The sequence below is a fragment of the Humulus lupulus genome, chromosome 8 (assembly GCF_963169125.1).
Source record: "Humulus lupulus chromosome 8, drHumLupu1.1, whole genome shotgun sequence".
NCBI lineage: Eukaryota > Viridiplantae > Streptophyta > Magnoliopsida > Rosales > Cannabaceae > Humulus > Humulus lupulus.
The window spans coordinates 179,182,588-179,200,743 of NC_084800.1; the positions used below are offsets into that span (position 1 = coordinate 179,182,588).

Consider the following 18,156-nt stretch of genomic DNA (forward strand, 5'->3'; position numbering starts at 1 on the left):
TTGTCAAATTTAATATAAATATATTGCATACAATATAAACTAAATTTTATTTTTTTAAAAAATAACCCCAATTCCTATATGATTTGGAACATTGAATTTTAAATATCTAGAATTTTAAAACTTAAAATAATAAGTTTACAATCAAAATCTCATTATTAAGAAAATAATTTAACCATGTATTTCCAAAAATTAAAAAAGATAAATAAATAGTAGATAATCATCTTTCAAGCCAAAAAAATTAATATAAATGTTGAAGGCCATGAGTTCTAGCAACAAAAAAATATTAAAATATAAATGTGAATCCTATAATAAAAGTTGTGTACCTTTTATTTAATCTCTGTGCTAACATTTGTAAATAATGTGCAGATAACTATTTTCATATTGAAAAATTATATTCACTAACATGTTGAATGTTGTGTTACTTACTCAATTATTTAATATGATACATTGTCAAATTTAATATAAATATATTGCATACAATATAAACTAATTTTTTTTTTTTTTAAATAACCCCAATTCCTATATGATTTGGAACATTGAATTTTAAATATCTAGAATTTTAAAACTTAAAATAACAAGTTTACAATCAAAATCTCATTATTAAGAAAATAATTTAACCATGTATTTCCAAAAATTAAAAAAGATAAATAAATAGTAGATAATCATCTTTCAAGCCAAAAAAATTAATATAAATGTTGAAGGCCATGAGTTCTAGCAACAAAAAAATATTAAAATATAAATGTGCATCCTATAATAAAAGCTGTGCACCTTTTATTTAATCCATGTGCTAACATTTGTAAATAATGTGCAGATAGCTATTTTTATATAGAAAAATTATATTCACTAACATGTTGAATGTTGTGTTACTTACTCAAGTATTTAATATGATACATTGTCAAATTTAATATAAATATATTGCATACAATATAAACTAAATTTTATTTTTTAAAAAAATAACCCCAACTCCTATATGATTTGGAACATTGAATTTTAAATATCTAGAATTTTAAAACTTAAAATAACAAGTTTACAATCAAAATCTCATTATTAAGAAAATAATTTAACCATGTATTTCCAAAAATTAAAAAAGATAAATAAATAGTAGATAATCATCTTTCAAGCCAAAAAAATTAATATAAATGTTGAAGGCCATGAGTTCTAACAACAAAAAAATATTAAAATATAAATGTGCATCCTATAATAAACTGTGCACCTTTTATTTAATCCATGTGCTAACATTTATAAATAATGTGCAGATAGCTATTTTTATATGGAAAGATATACATGGTATAGAAAGACATTTATATACCTATTTAACTAACTTTTTATTATAAAAAAATCCAACTGGTAACTAAAACCGGTTGTCATGAGTAAAAATTGTATATTAAAATAAAAAGTAAGTCTTCACCCTATTAAGCTGCTGTCAGAATAGTACACATAAGTGTACTTGACCCAACACTTTTTCAATAAAACAATTGAGATATAAAAGATTGAAGGAACGGAAGTCATTCCGCCAACAATACGAGCGGTTTTGAATGGGGCCATATATATATATATATAAATGGACCCGATTATGTCCACCCCGGTACGGAAGCGGGATGGGTGTTGTTTCATCATCGTGGCCGTTCGTATATCCATGAATTTAGATAATAGATTCAACGGCTGAGGATTTGTCTTGGAAGAGCAATCCAAACTGATACTCATATGACAATCACCAGGCTAAGAAGTAGGGGTAGCCTAAATGACCATTGCTTTCTTTTTTTTTATATTACCCAGGCTTTAATCACCCAGCCGGTTTCTCCTCAGAAAAATACTCTTTTCTCAACCACACACGAACCAGTTATACACATCAAGCATTTCGACTATTGTTCTTCGCTGACTTCAGTTCATCTCCTTCTCCTAGTTAGTTTTTTTTCTTTTCAGTTCAGTATCATTTTGGCCTGTGATTCTTAGTGTTGGGTAAGTGAAATTCAAGGCTTGGATACTGAGGATGGAAAAAGGAAGGCCCTTTAAGTTTACGGCAAGTTGTTGTTTTTCTTCATTAGTTTAGGTTCTTATGGATGAAATGAATTTTTAAAATTTCTGTTTTTGTTGTGTGGTTTAGAAGTAAATAGGTTGGTCTTAAACATCATATCCACTTTTTTTGGTGGTTGGATAAGCAATATTGATTTACAGAGGTAAGTACTGATATTTTTTTTTATCTATTTTTAAGGGTAGGAAATACTCTCTTTCTCTTCAGTCACAAGCAGATCACCACTTCAAAAGCAAGGAATACTTTATCTTCTCTCATCTTAGTCCCTGGGTTTTGGGGTTTTCTCTTTTACCTTTCTTGGGACAAGGAGGTGTTCAGTGATGATGTTGAATTGATGTAATGGGGTGCAACTTGGTTTGGGTGGTCGTGTTCTAGTTACTTCCTTTCGGTATTAATCTATCATTTTTTTGTGTGTACTTTTCTATTGTTTATAAGATGTAGAAGGCATTCTTTGGGAGTCTCTGTTTATTGTTTTGTTTTGACAGCTGTTTTTTTTTTCTTTTTGTCAAGCTCTATTACGGGGACAAGTTTTCGGTGTATAAAGGAAAAGAGAGAGTTTGATTTGAGAAAGTATATCACCATTAAAGAGAGAATTGCAGTTCCATTCCAATTATGTAACAACGAATATAATATTTGCTTTAGTTAGAAAGTTTTTATATTTTATTTAAAATATAATTAAATAATTGGATGTAGTGTAATTGGCTATTGTGGAATAATGGTGTTCCCACGAAGAAAACAAACAAACAGATGATAATTTTTTTTGTTGGCTGCATTTTTTTTTTTTGTTAGAAAGTTGTTGCATTTCTTCTCTAGAGTCTTCTCTTCTTTGCGCCTCAACTGCATTTTCCAAAAGAAAATGGGGCTTAAAATAGACTCAAAGAAAAACAAGAACAACGGCCTAAGGTCATATCTATTTTAAAACTGAAATGGAGGGAAAAAAAAAACAGAAATAATCCAAACGAAACTAAGAGAACACACAACCAAACTAAATGTTTAAGCATCAAATTGATAACAAATCCAATATCCCTAACCAAAAATCATATCTATTTTGAATCTAAAATAGAGGAAAAAAAACCACCTCCTGTGGGTCTAGGCGTATGGCCAACAGACCAAAGCAGCAGTGAGAGTGAGTAGCAGAGAGAAGCAGATACGTGAGAGAGAATTAAGCAGCAAAGGGAAGAGCCTGAGAGAGAGATGTGTTCTTCGACCTTCAAGAGAGAGAGGAGAGCTGGGTAGAGAAGATGCAGTTGTGGAGAAGAGGAGAGATCAAGAGAGGGAGGAGGGAGGAGCTATGAACAGAGAATGTTTCAGGTGATATAAAAAATGAATGAGAAAATTGATATTTAGGGAGAAGTTTTACATTTTTTAGTCTGAGTTGACATTTTATAAGGCCCGCCCTTTTGTTTTCCAAATTTTCAATTTACCGCTTTTTCACATTACACATTACAATATATATTTTTTTAATAGTTCCAAATTTTTTTATATTAATTATTTTTCATAGGGAAAATACAAGTTTGGCCTTTTGTGTTTTTCTCAAATACGCGATCGGTCTCTGTGTTTTTTTAAACAATAATTCAGATTTTATGTTTTATAAAATTGATCAAAATAGCACCTTATATCCAATTTTAGTAAAAAAAAAATTCAAATACAATCTTTCATTCTCACATTTTCGACCACTTTCTATGCTTCTTTGAACTCATTGCATCACTGAAGACCCGAGAATTGATCGTATAATTGGATACACTCCTGACCGAACCCCTGTCTCGGTGAATCAAAACGAGTCCAGATCTTGGGTAATCACCCCAACGAGTCCCTCGGTCACCCATAATGAGCTGCGTGGCAGTAGGTGCATCCGAAAGAGCACAAAGACTGTGTTAGTCACACTAATGCGTGAATGCATCCGAGCGAGTCTCGCTCGGCACTCCTGACCCGAACCCATGTCTCGGTGAATCGAAATGAGTCCAGATCTTGGGTAATCACCTCAACAAGTCCCTCGGTCACTCGTATTGAGTTTCGTGGCTGTCGGTGCATCCAAAAGAGCACCGAGACGATGTTAGTCACACTAATGCGTGAGACAATACGAGCGAGTCCAGCTTGGCGCTCCTGACCGAACCCCTGTCTCGGTGAATCGAAACGAGTCCAGATCTTGGGTAATCACCCCAACGAGTCCCTCGGTCACCCGTAATGAGCTGCGTGGTAGCCGGTGCATCCGAAAGAGCACAGAGACTGTGTCAGTCACACTGATGCGTGAGTGCATCCGAGCGAGTCTAGCTCGGCACTCATGATCCGAACCCCTATCTCGGTGAATCGAAACGAGTCCAAATCTTGGGTAATCACCCCAACGAGTCCCTCGGTCACCCGTAATGAGCTGCGTGGTAGCCGGTGCATCCGAAAGAGCACAGAGACTGTGTCAGTCACACTGATGCGTGAGTGCATCCGAGCGAGTCTAGCTCGGCACTCATGATCCGAACCCCTATCTCGGTGAATCGAAACGAGTCCAAATCTTGGGTAATCACCCCAACGAGTCCCTCAGTCACCCGTAATGAGTTGCGTGGCAGTCGGTGCATCCGAAAGAGCACCGAGACGATGTTAGTCACACTAATGTGTGAGACAATCCGAACGAGTCCAGATCGGCACTCCTAACCGAACCCCTATCTCAGTGAATCGAAACGAGTCCAAATCTTGGGTAATCACCCCAACGAGTCCCTCAGTCACCTGTAATGAGCTGCGTGGCAGTCGATGCATCCAAAAGAGCACAGAGACTGTGTTAGTCACACTGATGCGTGAGTGCATCTGAGCAAGTCTAGCTCGGCACTCCTGACCCGAACCCCTGTCTCGGTGAATCGAAACGAGTCCAGATCTTGGGTAATCACCCCAACGAGTCCCTTGGTCATGCGTAATGAGTTGCGTGGCAGTCGGTGCATCCGAAAGAGCACCGAGACGATGTTAGTCACACTAATGCGTGAGACAATCCGAGCGAGTCCAGCTCGGCACTCCTGACCGAACCCCTGTCTCGTTGAATCAAAACGAGTCCAGATCTTGGGTAATCACCCCAACGAGTCCCTTGGTCACCCATAATGAGCTGTGTGGCAGTAGGTGCATCCGAAAAAGCACAAAGACTGTGTTAGTCACACTGATGCGGGAGTGCATCCGAGCAAGTATAGCTCGTCACTCCTGACCCGAACCCCTGTCTCGGTGAATCGAAACGAGTTCAGATCTTGGGTAGTCACCCCAACGAGTCCCTCGGTCACTTGTATTGAGTTTCATGGCTGTCGGTGCATCCAAAAGAGCACCGAGACTGTGTTAGTCACACGGATGCGTGAGTGCATCCGAGCGAGTCTAGCTCGGCACTCCTGACCCGAACCCATGTCTCGGTGAATCGAAACGAGTCTAGATCTTGGGTAATCACCCCAACGAGTCCCTCGGTCACCCATATTGAGTTTCATGGCTGTCGGTGCATCCAAAAGAGCACCGAGACGATGTTAGTCACACTAATGCGTGAGACAATCCAAGCGAGTCCAGCTCAACACTCCTGACCCGAACCCCTGTCTCGGTGAATCGAAACAAGTACATATCTTGGATAATCACCCCTACGAGTCCCTCGGTCACCCATAATGAGTTGCGTGGTACTCAGTGCATCCAAAAGAGCACCGAGACGATGTTAGTCACACTAATGTGTGAGACAATCCGAGCGAGTCTTGCTCGGCACTCCTGACCCGAACACCTGTCTCGGTGAATCGAAACGAGTCCAGATCTTGGGTAATCACCTCAACGAGTCCCTCGGTCATGCGTAATGAGTTGCGTGGCAGTCGGTGCATCCGAAAGAGCACCAAGACGATGTTAGTCACACTAATGCGTGAGACAATCCGAGCGAGTCCAGCTCGGCACTCCTGACCGAACCCCTATCTCGGTGAATCGAAACGAGTCCAGATCTTGGGTAATCACCCCAACGAGTCCCTCGGTCACCTGTAATGAGCTGCGTGGCAGTCGGTGCATCCGAAAGAGCACAAAGACTGTGTTAGTCACACTGATACGTGAGTGCATATGAGCGAGTCTAGCTCGGCACTCCTGACCCGAACCTCTGTCTCAGTGAATCGAAACGAGTCCAGATCTTGGGTAATCAACCCAACGAGTCCCTCGGTCACCCGTATTGACTTTCGTTGCTTTCGGTGCATCCAAAAGAGCACCGAGACGATGTTAGTCACACTAATGTGTGAGACAATCCGAGCGAGTCTTGCTCGGCACTCCTGACCCGAAACCATATCTCGGTGACTCGAAACGAGTCCATATCTTGGGTAATCACCCAAACGAGTCCCTCGGTCACGCGTAATGAGTTGCGTGAGTCGGTGCATTCGAAAGAGCACCGAGACGATGTTAGTCACACTAATGCATGAGACAATCCGAGCGAGTCCAGCTCGACACTCCTGACCAAACCCCTCTCTCGGTGAATCGAAATGAGTCCAGATCTTGGGTAATCACCCCAACGAGTCCCTCGGTCACCTGTAATGAGCTGCGTGATAGTCGGTGCATCCGAAAGAGCACAGAGACTGTGTTAGTCACACTGATGCGTGAGTGCATCCGAGCGAGTCTAGCTTGGTACTCCTGACCCGAGTCCATATCTTGGGTAATCACCCCAACGAGTCCCTCGGTCACCCGTATTGACTTTCGTGGCTGTCGGTGCATCCAAAAGAGCACCGAGACGATGTTAGTCACACTAATGCGTGAGACAATCCGAGCGAGTCCAACTCGGCACTCCTGACCCGAACCCCTGTCTCGATGAATCGAAACGAGTCCAGATCTTGGGTAATCACCCCAACGAGTCCCTCGGTCACGCGTAATGAGTTGCGTGGCAGTCGGTGCATTCAAAAGAGCACCGAGACGATGTTAGTCACACTAATGCGTGAGACAATCCGAGCGAGTCCAGCTCGACACTCCTGACCGATCCCCTGTCTCGGTGAATCAAAACGAGTCCAGATTTTGGGTAATCACCCCAACGAGTCCCTTGGTCTCCCGTAATGATCTGCGTGGCAGTTGGTGCATTCGAAAGAGCACAGAGACTGTGTTAGTCACACTGATGCGTGAGTGCATCCGAGCGAGTCTAGCTCAGCACTCCTGACCCGAACCCCTATTTCGGTGAATCGAAACGAGTCCAAATCTTGGGTAATCACCCCAACAAGTCCCTCGGTCACCCGTATTGAGTTTCGTGGATGACGGTGCATCCAAAAGAGCACTGAGACGATGTTAGTCACACTAATGCGTGAGACAATCCAAGCGAGTCTAGCTCGGCACTCTTGACCCGAACCCCTGTCTCGGTGAATCGAAACGAGTCCAGATCTTGGGTAATCACCCAAACGAGTCCCTCGGTCACCCGTAATGAGTTGCGTTGCAGTCGGTGCATCCAGCATATAGGTTATAATGAAGACTTCTCCCTTCGAGGTGGTCTAGATCCAAATACCAACCGTCATGAAAGGCAGACCTATGATCGGTGGTACTTTGGCAATACACATGCAACTTATGCAACAATTTTTAGATTAAGGCCAAACCAAGCCGTGTTAACATATGATGACGGAACATGTCGATTATTTAACTACAAGTTCTTCAATGTAATAACAATTTTATATTGAATTGCAATAAATATAACTAAGAAAAATTATATTCACTAATATGTTGAATGTTGTGTTACTTACTCAATTATTTAATACGATACATTGTCAAATTTAATATAAATATATTGCATACAATATAAACTAAATTTTATTTTTTTTAAAATAAGCCCAATTCCTATATGATTTGGAACATTGAGTTTTAAATATCTAGAATTTTAAAACTTAAAATAACAAGTTTACAATCAAAATCTCATTATTAAGAAAATAATTTAACCATGTATTTCCAAAAATTAAAAAAGATAAATAAATAGTAGATAATCATCTTTCAAATCAAAAAAATTAATATAAATGTTGAAGGCCATGAGTTCGAGCAACAAAAAAAATTAAAATATAAATGTGCATCCTATAATAACAGCTGTGTACCTTTTATTAAATCTCTGTGGTAACATTTGTAAATAATGTGCATATAGTTATTTTTATATAGAAAGATAATGATTTTTATGGCACCACCTTGGAAAAGAAAATCAATGAGTTCTCTTCTATCCCATCACATAATTTATTTAATTAAAAGTATTACATATTTGTTGTACTTATTACATTAATTTTGAATGACGTCACACTCTATTCTAGACCAAAAGTAATCCATAAGGCTAGTATTGTAATTTTACTGTTCTCCCTTGCCTAGCTAGCTAAGTCAGTAAGTCACCGCCATTGCCATTCCTAAATCATACGAACAAAAGGCACTTTTATTTTTCCTCTCTCAGTAGACTTAGAGAAAACAAAATCAGCTAAATCGAAAAAAGGTACGCCAATTTCGTTTTCATGGCCTTTAACTTAATGTTTACCGTGGTCGTGTGTTTTGAGGCCGAGAGAGGAAGTGAACATTTTCATATCTAAGCATCATTGAGTGTAATATTTTCTTTCTGGGTGTTTGGTTGTCCAGAAAGTTTGAAAAGAAAAAAACCATTACGAATGAAATGGGTTTTGTGTTTTATATTCTGCAAGTATTTTTAGTTTATGTTATGATTATTGTGCAATATAAAGATTCTCCAGTACTGGGTTGGGTTCAAGCAGTTATTTGTTGCTATAATAAAAAAGAAGAGGATGATTTGTTTTGTATTCCTTTTCCTTGAGAGGTGACAGTAGATATACAGGATAGATCAATACAAAACCTAGAGGAGAAAACAACAGATGTCACTAGCTATTGGTTATGTATATTCAAATTATAATTATTGTATAACATTTGTGTTCTTTGCATCCATTATCCAAACATAAATGTGGTTTTATTTGTTTGTTTGGTTTTTTTTTTATTTTTTTATTTTTGGAAATAGAGTACCAAGAAAATATATTAATGATGGGCGTCAGCCCTTAAGAGATGATCAATCCAGCCACCAAACAGAATGATCGTCCTTAGATGACAAAGCTAGCTTTGCTACTGTGTGAGCAACACTATTAGCAATTATGTTTGAGCATATATTTGATGTTGTTAGTTTTGTATGTACTAATTGTGTAAAATTTTATAAATGAAAACTTTTGAGGAGTGAGTGAGATCATAACAATACAAAATTACGCATAACCAATACAAAGCCAATAGCTAGTGGCATTTGTTCTTGTTTATATACAACCAATACCACTGGGTTTTGGTCTCTTTATGAAGTTCTTTCAACTTTGTATATATATGTATATATGAATTTTCATATCACATTTGTTGGTTACTATGGAGAATGATAGTCTGGATGAGTGGGAGAGAAGATGCAATGTTTCTAAAGAAATGTCCCGTCTGTACGAAGTATGTTATGAAGGTTAGCTTTGTTATCAATATAGTAACTATTAATAGCTTTTTCTCCCTCGTTTGAAATAGGCCTAATTAATATGTATATGTATGTACGTTATGAAGGTCAGGTTCTGATTGCTTGCATTTGATTTGAGGAGTTTGTTTGAGTTATAATTAATGTGTTAGTTTGTTTGTTTGTTAATAATAATAACCAGAAAAGAAGAAGGTGGAAGAATTGCAGCGTCGGATTGAGAATTTGGAAAATGAAAAGAAGGTGAGCTTAACAATACTATTACGTAATACTACTACTGCTAATAAATAACCTCTTTGATCGATCATGAATCTTATCTTTTATAACAAATATTCAAAGGTCATTATTTTTGTATGTCTTGGTTATACATGCACTTAATTAATTAAGCTTGTACGTGTTGCATATTATTGGCTAACTTCGTGGAACAATAGGTTTACCATTAATTTATTTGATTCATGATATGAAATGTTGTAATTAATTGAGTTTCTATGTATAATTTGTATGAGAGGAAATTAAGGATATTAAGAAGAGAGCCCGGTGGGGAAAGAATGCAGTGAAATGTTTGAGAAGGCATATAAAGGAGCAGGATCAGGTCATTGAGATCTTGCATGGTTAGACGTTGAAGCTTAGTGAGAAGTTGACGAGGCTGAGCGCTCGAGATTCTTCCGTCTAGCTACTTTGTTTGCCGAAATAATAGTCTGTTGCTCCAATTCTCTTTGGTTCTTCTTCTACGTTCTCTTAAAACACGTACTCTCCTTAAGGCAAAGAATTGCATATTTTGTGTGGCATGTTTAATTTCCTTGTGCCTTTTTCTCTCTTGTTTTGTATCTTAATTTAATAACTAAACTCAGCCATGTAAAGGAATAAGGACAAATAGGTTGTTGTAACAAATTGTACCAGCCAGTAGTGGTTCCCAGACGTGGTCATGGCACACCCATTATTTGTTAGCTTTTTATCATTCTGTTATTTTCAGTACAATATGTGTAAAAAGGCTGTGTATATCCGTTGCCCTCTTTTGTATTCTTCTGCCTGAAATGGCTATTTAAGCAATGGAATTACATCAGCTTCAATTGAGCTGAATATTCATTTTCACTGTTTCTATTTTCTTAACTTGGTATCAAGAGCCATCAAGGCCTACGCCAAAATGTCCACAGGACCAGATCAAACTCCTCCGCCAGCCTCTGCTCAAAGTGAGGCTCATTCGGCCACCACTCAGCAGCCATCTGCCATTGCTTTTAGCAATCCTTCAGCTCCTATTTCTCCATTTGGCAGCACTCTTAGCCAACCCTTTGTTGTCAAACTTGACCGAAACAATTTTACTCTTTGGCGTGCCATGGTCTCCACTATTATTAGGGGTCACCGTCTGGATGGTTACCTCAATGGCACAAAGCCTTGCCCCCCAGAGTTCATCCTTGCCCCCGCCGACTCACCCTCTGCCGAGTCCCGTTGCCCCAATCCAGAATATGAAATCTGGATTATTAATGACCAGCTTTTAATGGGCTGGCTTTATGGTTCAATGACAGAGGTCATTGCCTCTGAAGTCATGGGTTGCACCTCTGCTTTTGATTTGTGGAAAGCGCTTGAAACCCTCTATGGAGCTTTCTCTAAGGCCAAGGTTGATGACACTCGCACCTGCCTTCAAACCTCACGCAAGGAAGATTTGACTATGGCGGCTTATCTTCGGCAAATGCGATCTTGGGCTGATACTCTCGCCATCGCAGGTGCACCATATCCTGAATCTTATTTGATTACTAATGTTCTGAATGGCCTTGGTCCAGAATATCTCACCATTGTCGTGCAACTTGAGGCTCGTGGCTCTTCCCTCACATGGCTTGAACTTCAAGATGTTCTTCTCCGCTTTGATAGTCGGTTGGAACGTCTCAGCACCCACACGACCAGCACCAAGATACTCAAGGATGTTGTTGCTCCTTCGGTGCATTTTGCAGCTAAGACCTCTTCTCCCTTACCACCCAACAGGCGTTCCTCTTCTAGCCACAATAGCTATCGGGGTTCTGGTTCTAGAGCTCGTGGTCGTAGTGGTCGTTCCAGCTCCAATGCTAATCGCCCTACCTGCCAAGTTTGCGGGAAGTATGGGCACTCTGCCGCTGTTTGCTACAACAGGTACAATGATTCGTTCATGGGCAGTGACCCACGCCAGAAATCCCAGTCATCACCGACTTCTCCTACCTCTCAACCCAGTGCATTTGTGACTTCTCCAGAGGTTATTGATCATGATGCCTGGTTCGCTGACAGTGGCGCCAGCAACCACCTCACCGCTGACCCTTCCCATCTGGCCAATCGAACTCCTTATGGTGGTAAGGAACGGCTCACAGTTGGTGATGGTAACTCTCTTACTATTGCTAATACTGGGTTTTGCTCCTTCCCTTCTCTGTCTAAACAGCCCCTTATTTTGAGAGATTTATTACATGTTCCTGCAATTACAAAAAATTTGGTCAGTGTGTCAAAACTCACAGCTGATAATGAGGTCCTAATGGAATTCCACTCTGATGTTTGTTTTGTAAAGGACAAGAGAACAGGGAAGGTGCTACTCCAAGGGACTCTTAAAAATGGACTTTACCAACTACAACTCCCACCGATACCTCCTCCCAGCTCATCTTCTTCATCGAGTCCAGCTGCTTTTGTTTCCCATGTCTCTACTAGTCCTGTAAACCAACCTGTGGTTGGTGAGTCTGTTATTTCAATCAATGGGGTTTGGCATCAACGTTTAGGTCACCCCTCACCTAAAGTTCTTAGACATGTATTTTTGGATGCTAATATAAAAGGTTCTGTTAATGCTCAAATTCCTTTTTGTGATGCTTGCAACTGGGTAAATCCCATGCTTTACCATTTCCTTCATCTAATAGCCGAGCCACTAAGGCTCTTGCACTTGTACACACTGACCTATGGGGTCCTGCCCCTGTGCAATCAAACACCAATTATTGCTATTACATACACTTTCTCGATGATTTTAGTCGCTACACCTGGTTCTTTCCGCTCAAACATAAATCTGAAGCTTTAAGTGCATTTTCTCAATTTAAGAACCTTGCTGAAAACCAATTTGACACTAAAATTAAAGTCTTGCGCTCTGACTGGGGGGGAGAATATGTTTCATTTGGCCAACTTGTTCAGGATAGTGGTATTGCCTTTCAACATTCCTGTCCTTTCACCTCCGCCCAAAATGGCCGTGCTGAACGGAAACATCGACACATTGTCGATATGGGTTTGACTCTTTTAGCCCAAGCACACATGCCATTACGCTACTGGGTTGATGCTTTCACTACTTCTGTTTACCTCATCAATAGATTGCCCTCTTCTGTCCTCAACTTTCGGTCACCATATGAAGTCTTATTTCACAAAAAACCCAATTACCATCAGCTTCGTATTTTTGGTACTGCCTGCTTCCCTTGTCTCCGTTCTTATCAACCTCACAAATTCAGTTTTCGGTCACTCAAGTGTGTCAATTTGGGTTATAGTGAACAATTCAAAGGCTACAAATGCTTGAGCTTTACTTGGTGAGGTTTATATTTCTCGGCATGTTCGATTTAATGAGGGTGATTTCCCTTTTGCAACTGGGTTTCTTCATACCCGTCGGCCTGAACAATCAGCTCCCTCTGCTTGGGTTCATCTTCCTTTCCTTGTAACCTCCACTGCCTCTTCCCCATCGCAACCCTCTGACCGCCCTGGAGTAGCACCCCCTGACCCAGACTTGGCTCCTCTGACTCCCACGGAGGTAACGTCTTCCTCTTCCTCGGCTGTTTGTCCTTCACCCATTTCTTCTTGCAGGAATGTACCCAATGCTACTGCCGAGTCCTCTTCCAAACGTTCGGCGCCCTCACCTCCGAAGCCCTCACATCCGATGATCACCCGTGCCAAATCTGGCATTTTCAAGCCCAAGGTCTACGTGGGTCAATCTCAATGGACTTCTTCCTTCCGTGAACCTTGTTCTGTTTCAGAAGCCCTTGTGATTGAGGGGTGGCGTGATGCAATGGAAACTGAAATGGCGGCTCTTCACCGAAATCACACATGGACCCTTGTACCTCCATCTCCTACTTATAATCTGGTTGGAAATCGCTGGGTTTTTGCAACAAAGCTGAATGCCGATGGGTCACTTCAGAGATTGAAAGCTCGCTTAGTAGCAAAGGGGTTTCATCAGAGACCGGGGGTGGATTACAGTGAGACGTTTAGTCCCGTTATCAAAGCCTCGACTGTTCGTATTGTGCTTACAGTAGCTGTCGCTAAAAATTGGCCAATCCGACAACTGGACATTAACAATGCGTTCCTCAACGGGCAGCTAAATGAAGACGTGTTTATGGTCCAACCAGAGGGCTTTATTGATCAAGAGAAACCAGATTATGTGTGTAAGCTTAACAGATCATTGTATGGCCTCAAGCAAGCGCCGAGAGCCTGGTTTGAAAAGTTGAAACAGACACTGCAACAATGGGGGTTCAAGAATTCTAGAGCAGATAATTCCTTGTTCTACTTATATCACAACAAGGTAATTATTCTGGTGTTGATTTACGTTGATGATATAATAGTTACAGGGAACAACAATACACGGCTCACTCAATTTGTTGCTGCCTTGAACAAAAAATTTACCTTGAAAGACCTTGGACCCCTCAGTTTCTTTTTGGGAATAGAAGCTTGCCGAGATGAGACTGGACTTTATCTTACCCAGTCTAAATACATAGAAGAATTACTTCACAGGTATAACATGACAACTCTGAAGCCATGTCCAACTCCTATAGTGGCTGGTAAATCGATTTCACTTGCTGATGGTGAAGCTCTCCCAAATCCATCCACTTATAGAAGCCTCATTGGAGCTTTACAGTACCTTTGTCACACTAGACCAGACATTGCTTTCGCAGTAAACAAACTAAGTCAGTTCCTGCAGAAACCGACTAGTGTTCACTGGAGTTGTGCGAAGAGGATTCTGAGATATTTGAAAGGAACAGTTCAGTATGGGTTACACATCAGTCCAAGTGACCAATTGCAGATTACTGGGTACTCTGATGCGGACTGGGCTTGCTGTCCAGATGATCGACGATCTGTGGCAGGTTATTGCGTCTATCTTAGAGATTCATTAATATCTTGGTCCTCAAAGAAACAGGCTGTTGTATCTAGATCTAGTACTGAGTTAGAATATAGAGCTCTTGCTCATGTTGCAGCTGAAATTTCATGGGTAGAATCACTCCTCAAAGAACTCTGTTTTCCTTTAGTTTCAAGGTCTGTGACGTGGTGTGACAATATAAGTGCAGCAGCTTTAGCTTCAAACCCAGTTTATCATGCCAGGACTAAGCACATAGAGATAGATGTGCATTTTGTACGTGACAAGGTGCTGAAGAAAGAACTGGACATTAGATACATTCCATCAGCTGATCAAGTAGCTGACTGTCTTACAAAAGGGCTTACACATGATAGATTTCAGAATTTAATTTCCAAACTCGGCGTGAGAAAAACACCCTCTCGTTTGAGGGGTGGTGTAAAGGAATAAGGACAAATAGGTTGTTGTAACAAATTGTACCAGCCAGTAGTGGTTCCCAGACGTGGTCATGGCACACCCATTATTTGTTAGCTTTTTATCATTCTGTTATTTTCAGTACAATATGTGTAAAAAGGCTGTGTATATCCGTTGCCCTCTTTTGTATTCTTCTGCCTGAAATGGCTATTTAAGCAATGGAATTACATCAGCTTCAATTGAGCTGAATATTCATTTTCACTGTTTCTATTTTCTTAACTAGCCACATGCATGCTCAGCTCAGGCAACTGAGCCTTTATTCACACATTAGTATTATAAAAGTTGGGAAAATCTGCTGTAGGGGCGTCAAAAAGATTGTCGATATTTTTTTATAATCATGTATATTATAATTAATTGGAGTATTTTGTAAATTTTTAAAAAATTCTAAATAATTAAGTCTAGCTTCATGACACAAATTGATCTGACTAAGGTTTAAGTCTAGCTTCATGACACAAATTATTATTATTATTATATACCCAAGATCAATAAAGTAAAAGAATGGGTAACTATCACTTGTGGTCCTCAAGTGTATCATTTAGTTCTTCAATACTTTTTTAGCAATTTTCATATTTTGGTTCACATAGGTTTCAAAATGAGATTTTAACAAAAATAAATATAGCAACCATTTGTTTTTTCTTTTTAACTCTTTTACTTAATTAATTATTACCAAATATATCAGAGGCTCATTTGCAAAATAAATAAGTGAATTTGCACTTTACCTACTTTGAAAACATCTTTACACTCCACCCATTTTTTTAAACGAAAGTGTAATTGTACACAAATGTGCTTTTTTCATACAGAGTTAGACTAAACAAAAATTTATAAATTCTTAATACTCTCTCTCACAAATGTCTCTTACTCACCCATCCACACCCATTCCGCAAGGATTACAAACTTCAAATGTAAGTTTATATATATTTTTGTTGTAAATGATTAATGTTGTTTTGGTGGATTAAAGTATAATATAATTGTTCTAGTAGATTAAAAATATTATAATGTTTTTTCCGAATATGTGATCCGATTTTTGTGTTTTGTTAAATAACATGTTTTTTACAAAATAGATCAAAATATTATCATCAACTCGATTTTTGTTAAAATATTTTCAAATTTAAATTTCCACATCTAATAAACAAGAAACTTCTAAGAGAGTTATTAGAGCAACTCCAATGGTGGCTACCCCATTAGTTGCTTAACATGTTCAAATTATCCCAAAATATTATTTTTTATTTTCTCTCATCCACATCACTTTTGTGAGCTTTTTTCATAAAAATGCTCCAATACTAAGCCACGCCAAAAGTTGTCAATTATGGCCCCACACATTATTATTTAATATATTATTTTGTAATTATAAATATTGTCACACTAAATTTTTTAAATCTATATATTAATATAAATAAATATTACATGAAATTTAAATTAGACGAAATTTAAAGGAGCTTATAAAATGACATAATCATAATTAATCAATCTAACATAATTAAAAAAAATGCTAATTAAAATGATTTCCAAATTTTGACCATATGTGCTCTACCAAGTCCGCCTAAAGATTACGATGAATGTTTCTATCATGAATTTCAGCATTTCTTTGAAGCATTGTCGGGAAGTCAGAAATAGGTCCATGCAATACTTCAACCATTAGGGTGTCGCGCGGGGCCATCATCATAATTAAAATCAAACAAACTCTCATATGCATCTCTTTCATCCTCGACAATAATGTTCTACAATATGATGCATGCATACATAATATCTTTGAGAACATCTCTTTGCCAAAAACGTGGTAGTCCTCTTACAATAGCAAAATGAGATTGAAGTACTCTGAATGCTCGCTCAACATCTTTGTGTACCGCTTCTTGGCATTGGGCAAATAATTTTCTTTTCTCTCCTTGAGGCAATGGGATAGTTTTAACAAATGTACCCCTTGTTGTATTGTGTGTCATTTATCGTAAACTCAACTCTCGGAGCTTGCCCTTGTAAGATATCAGTGAATATTGGGGATTGATTTAACATACGTTGAGATCATTGTTGGATCCTGGAACACAAAAAAATGCATGCCATATGCAACTGCTTCGAGCATGATTATTGGTCTGCCGTGATCACCTCGCGTGAATTGGACTTTCCATGCAACTGGGAAATTTTTCCATTCCCAGTGCATACAATCAATGCTTCCCAACATGCCTGGAAAACCACGCACCTCCCCCATTTGAAGTAAGTGACGAATGTCCCCAGCATTGGGTCGTCTTAAATATTCAGTCCCAAAAATATCATTCACTCCTCGAACGAAATTTACTAGACATTCAATAGCGGTAGTTTCACCAATTCGAACATACTGATCAACATAATCGGCAGGAGCTCCATATGCCAACATTCGCATAGCAGCAGTGCACTTTTGTAATGGCGAAAGCCCCCTTCTATCGACTGCATCAAACCTCATATGGAAATACTTCGAATGATTTTCTAGAGCGTGCACTATGCGTAGGAATACATGTCTATGCATTCTAAATCTTCTTCGAAATTGATATTCTGTATACACCGGTTCATCAGAAAAGTAGTCATCGAACAAACGTTGGTGTCCTTCTACATGACCCCTATCAATGTGGGCTCTCTTTCTTCCTTGTCTTGTTGAGCTACCTACATCCATGAGCGCTTTGAAATATTGATCATCATGATCGTCAGTACACTCTGCAATTATGATATCCTCTAGACTCATATTGTCGTATGGATTCGGAGAATTTGGCGAATCCATTGTCGAACTTAGAGTATATGATATTTTGGAAGGAAAGATGAATGAGAGAGTAAAATGAAGGATTGAATGGAGAGTTGAGTAAAAGGAAGATTGAAATTTGGTATTTATAGACATGGTGACATATATATGTAGTCGTTAAAATGTAGCTGTTAAAATATAGCCGTTAAAATGTAGCTGTTAAAATATAGCCATTAAATTGACATGGGATAATTTTGAGAATTTGGAAAACTTTGGTTAAATTGAGAATATTGAAAATTTGGATTTTGAGGATTAGTAGAGGCGGTATTTTGAAAATTTTGATTGAAATGAGAATATTGAAAATTTGGATTTTGGGGATTGGTACGTGGAGAAAATGATGAATTTTGAAAAACTTGAGAATATTGAAAATTTAGATTTTGGGAGTTGGTATTTGGAGAATTTGGAGAATTTTGGGAATCCATTGGTAAGAAAAGAAA

The 18,156-nt window shown here is 38.9% G+C and overlaps 1 protein-coding gene and 2 long non-coding RNA genes across 3 annotated transcripts; 2 read left to right on the forward strand and 1 right to left on the reverse strand.

The window, feature by feature from the left end:
- The first annotated feature begins 1,490 nt into the window (after positions 1–1,490).
- LOC133798728 (uncharacterized) lies at positions 1,491–2,793 on the forward strand. The gene is made up of 2 exons (XR_009875988.1): positions 1,491–2,420; positions 2,543–2,793. It is a non-coding gene; the product is annotated as an uncharacterized LOC133798728 (long non-coding RNA).
- A 6,563-nt stretch (positions 2,794–9,356) lies between these two features.
- Positions 9,357–10,278, forward strand: LOC133794802 (uncharacterized). Its single transcript, XR_009875319.1, has 3 exons — positions 9,357–9,440; positions 9,628–9,686; positions 9,952–10,278. It is a non-coding gene; the product is annotated as an uncharacterized LOC133794802 (long non-coding RNA).
- Positions 10,279–16,936: 6,658 nt separating this feature from the next.
- On the reverse strand, positions 16,937–17,701 carry LOC133796299 (uncharacterized). Its single transcript, XM_062233770.1, has one exon. The coding sequence runs from the start codon at positions 17,699–17,701 to the stop codon at positions 16,937–16,939; it is 765 nt and encodes a 254-aa protein (XP_062089754.1).
- Between the last annotated feature and the right edge of the window lie 455 nt (positions 17,702–18,156).

Excerpts from the sequence above, each read along its gene's own strand:
- LOC133796299 (XM_062233770.1), bottom strand. The coding sequence starts at position 17,701 with ATGGATTCGCCAAATTCTCCGAATCCATACGACAATATGAGTCTAGAG.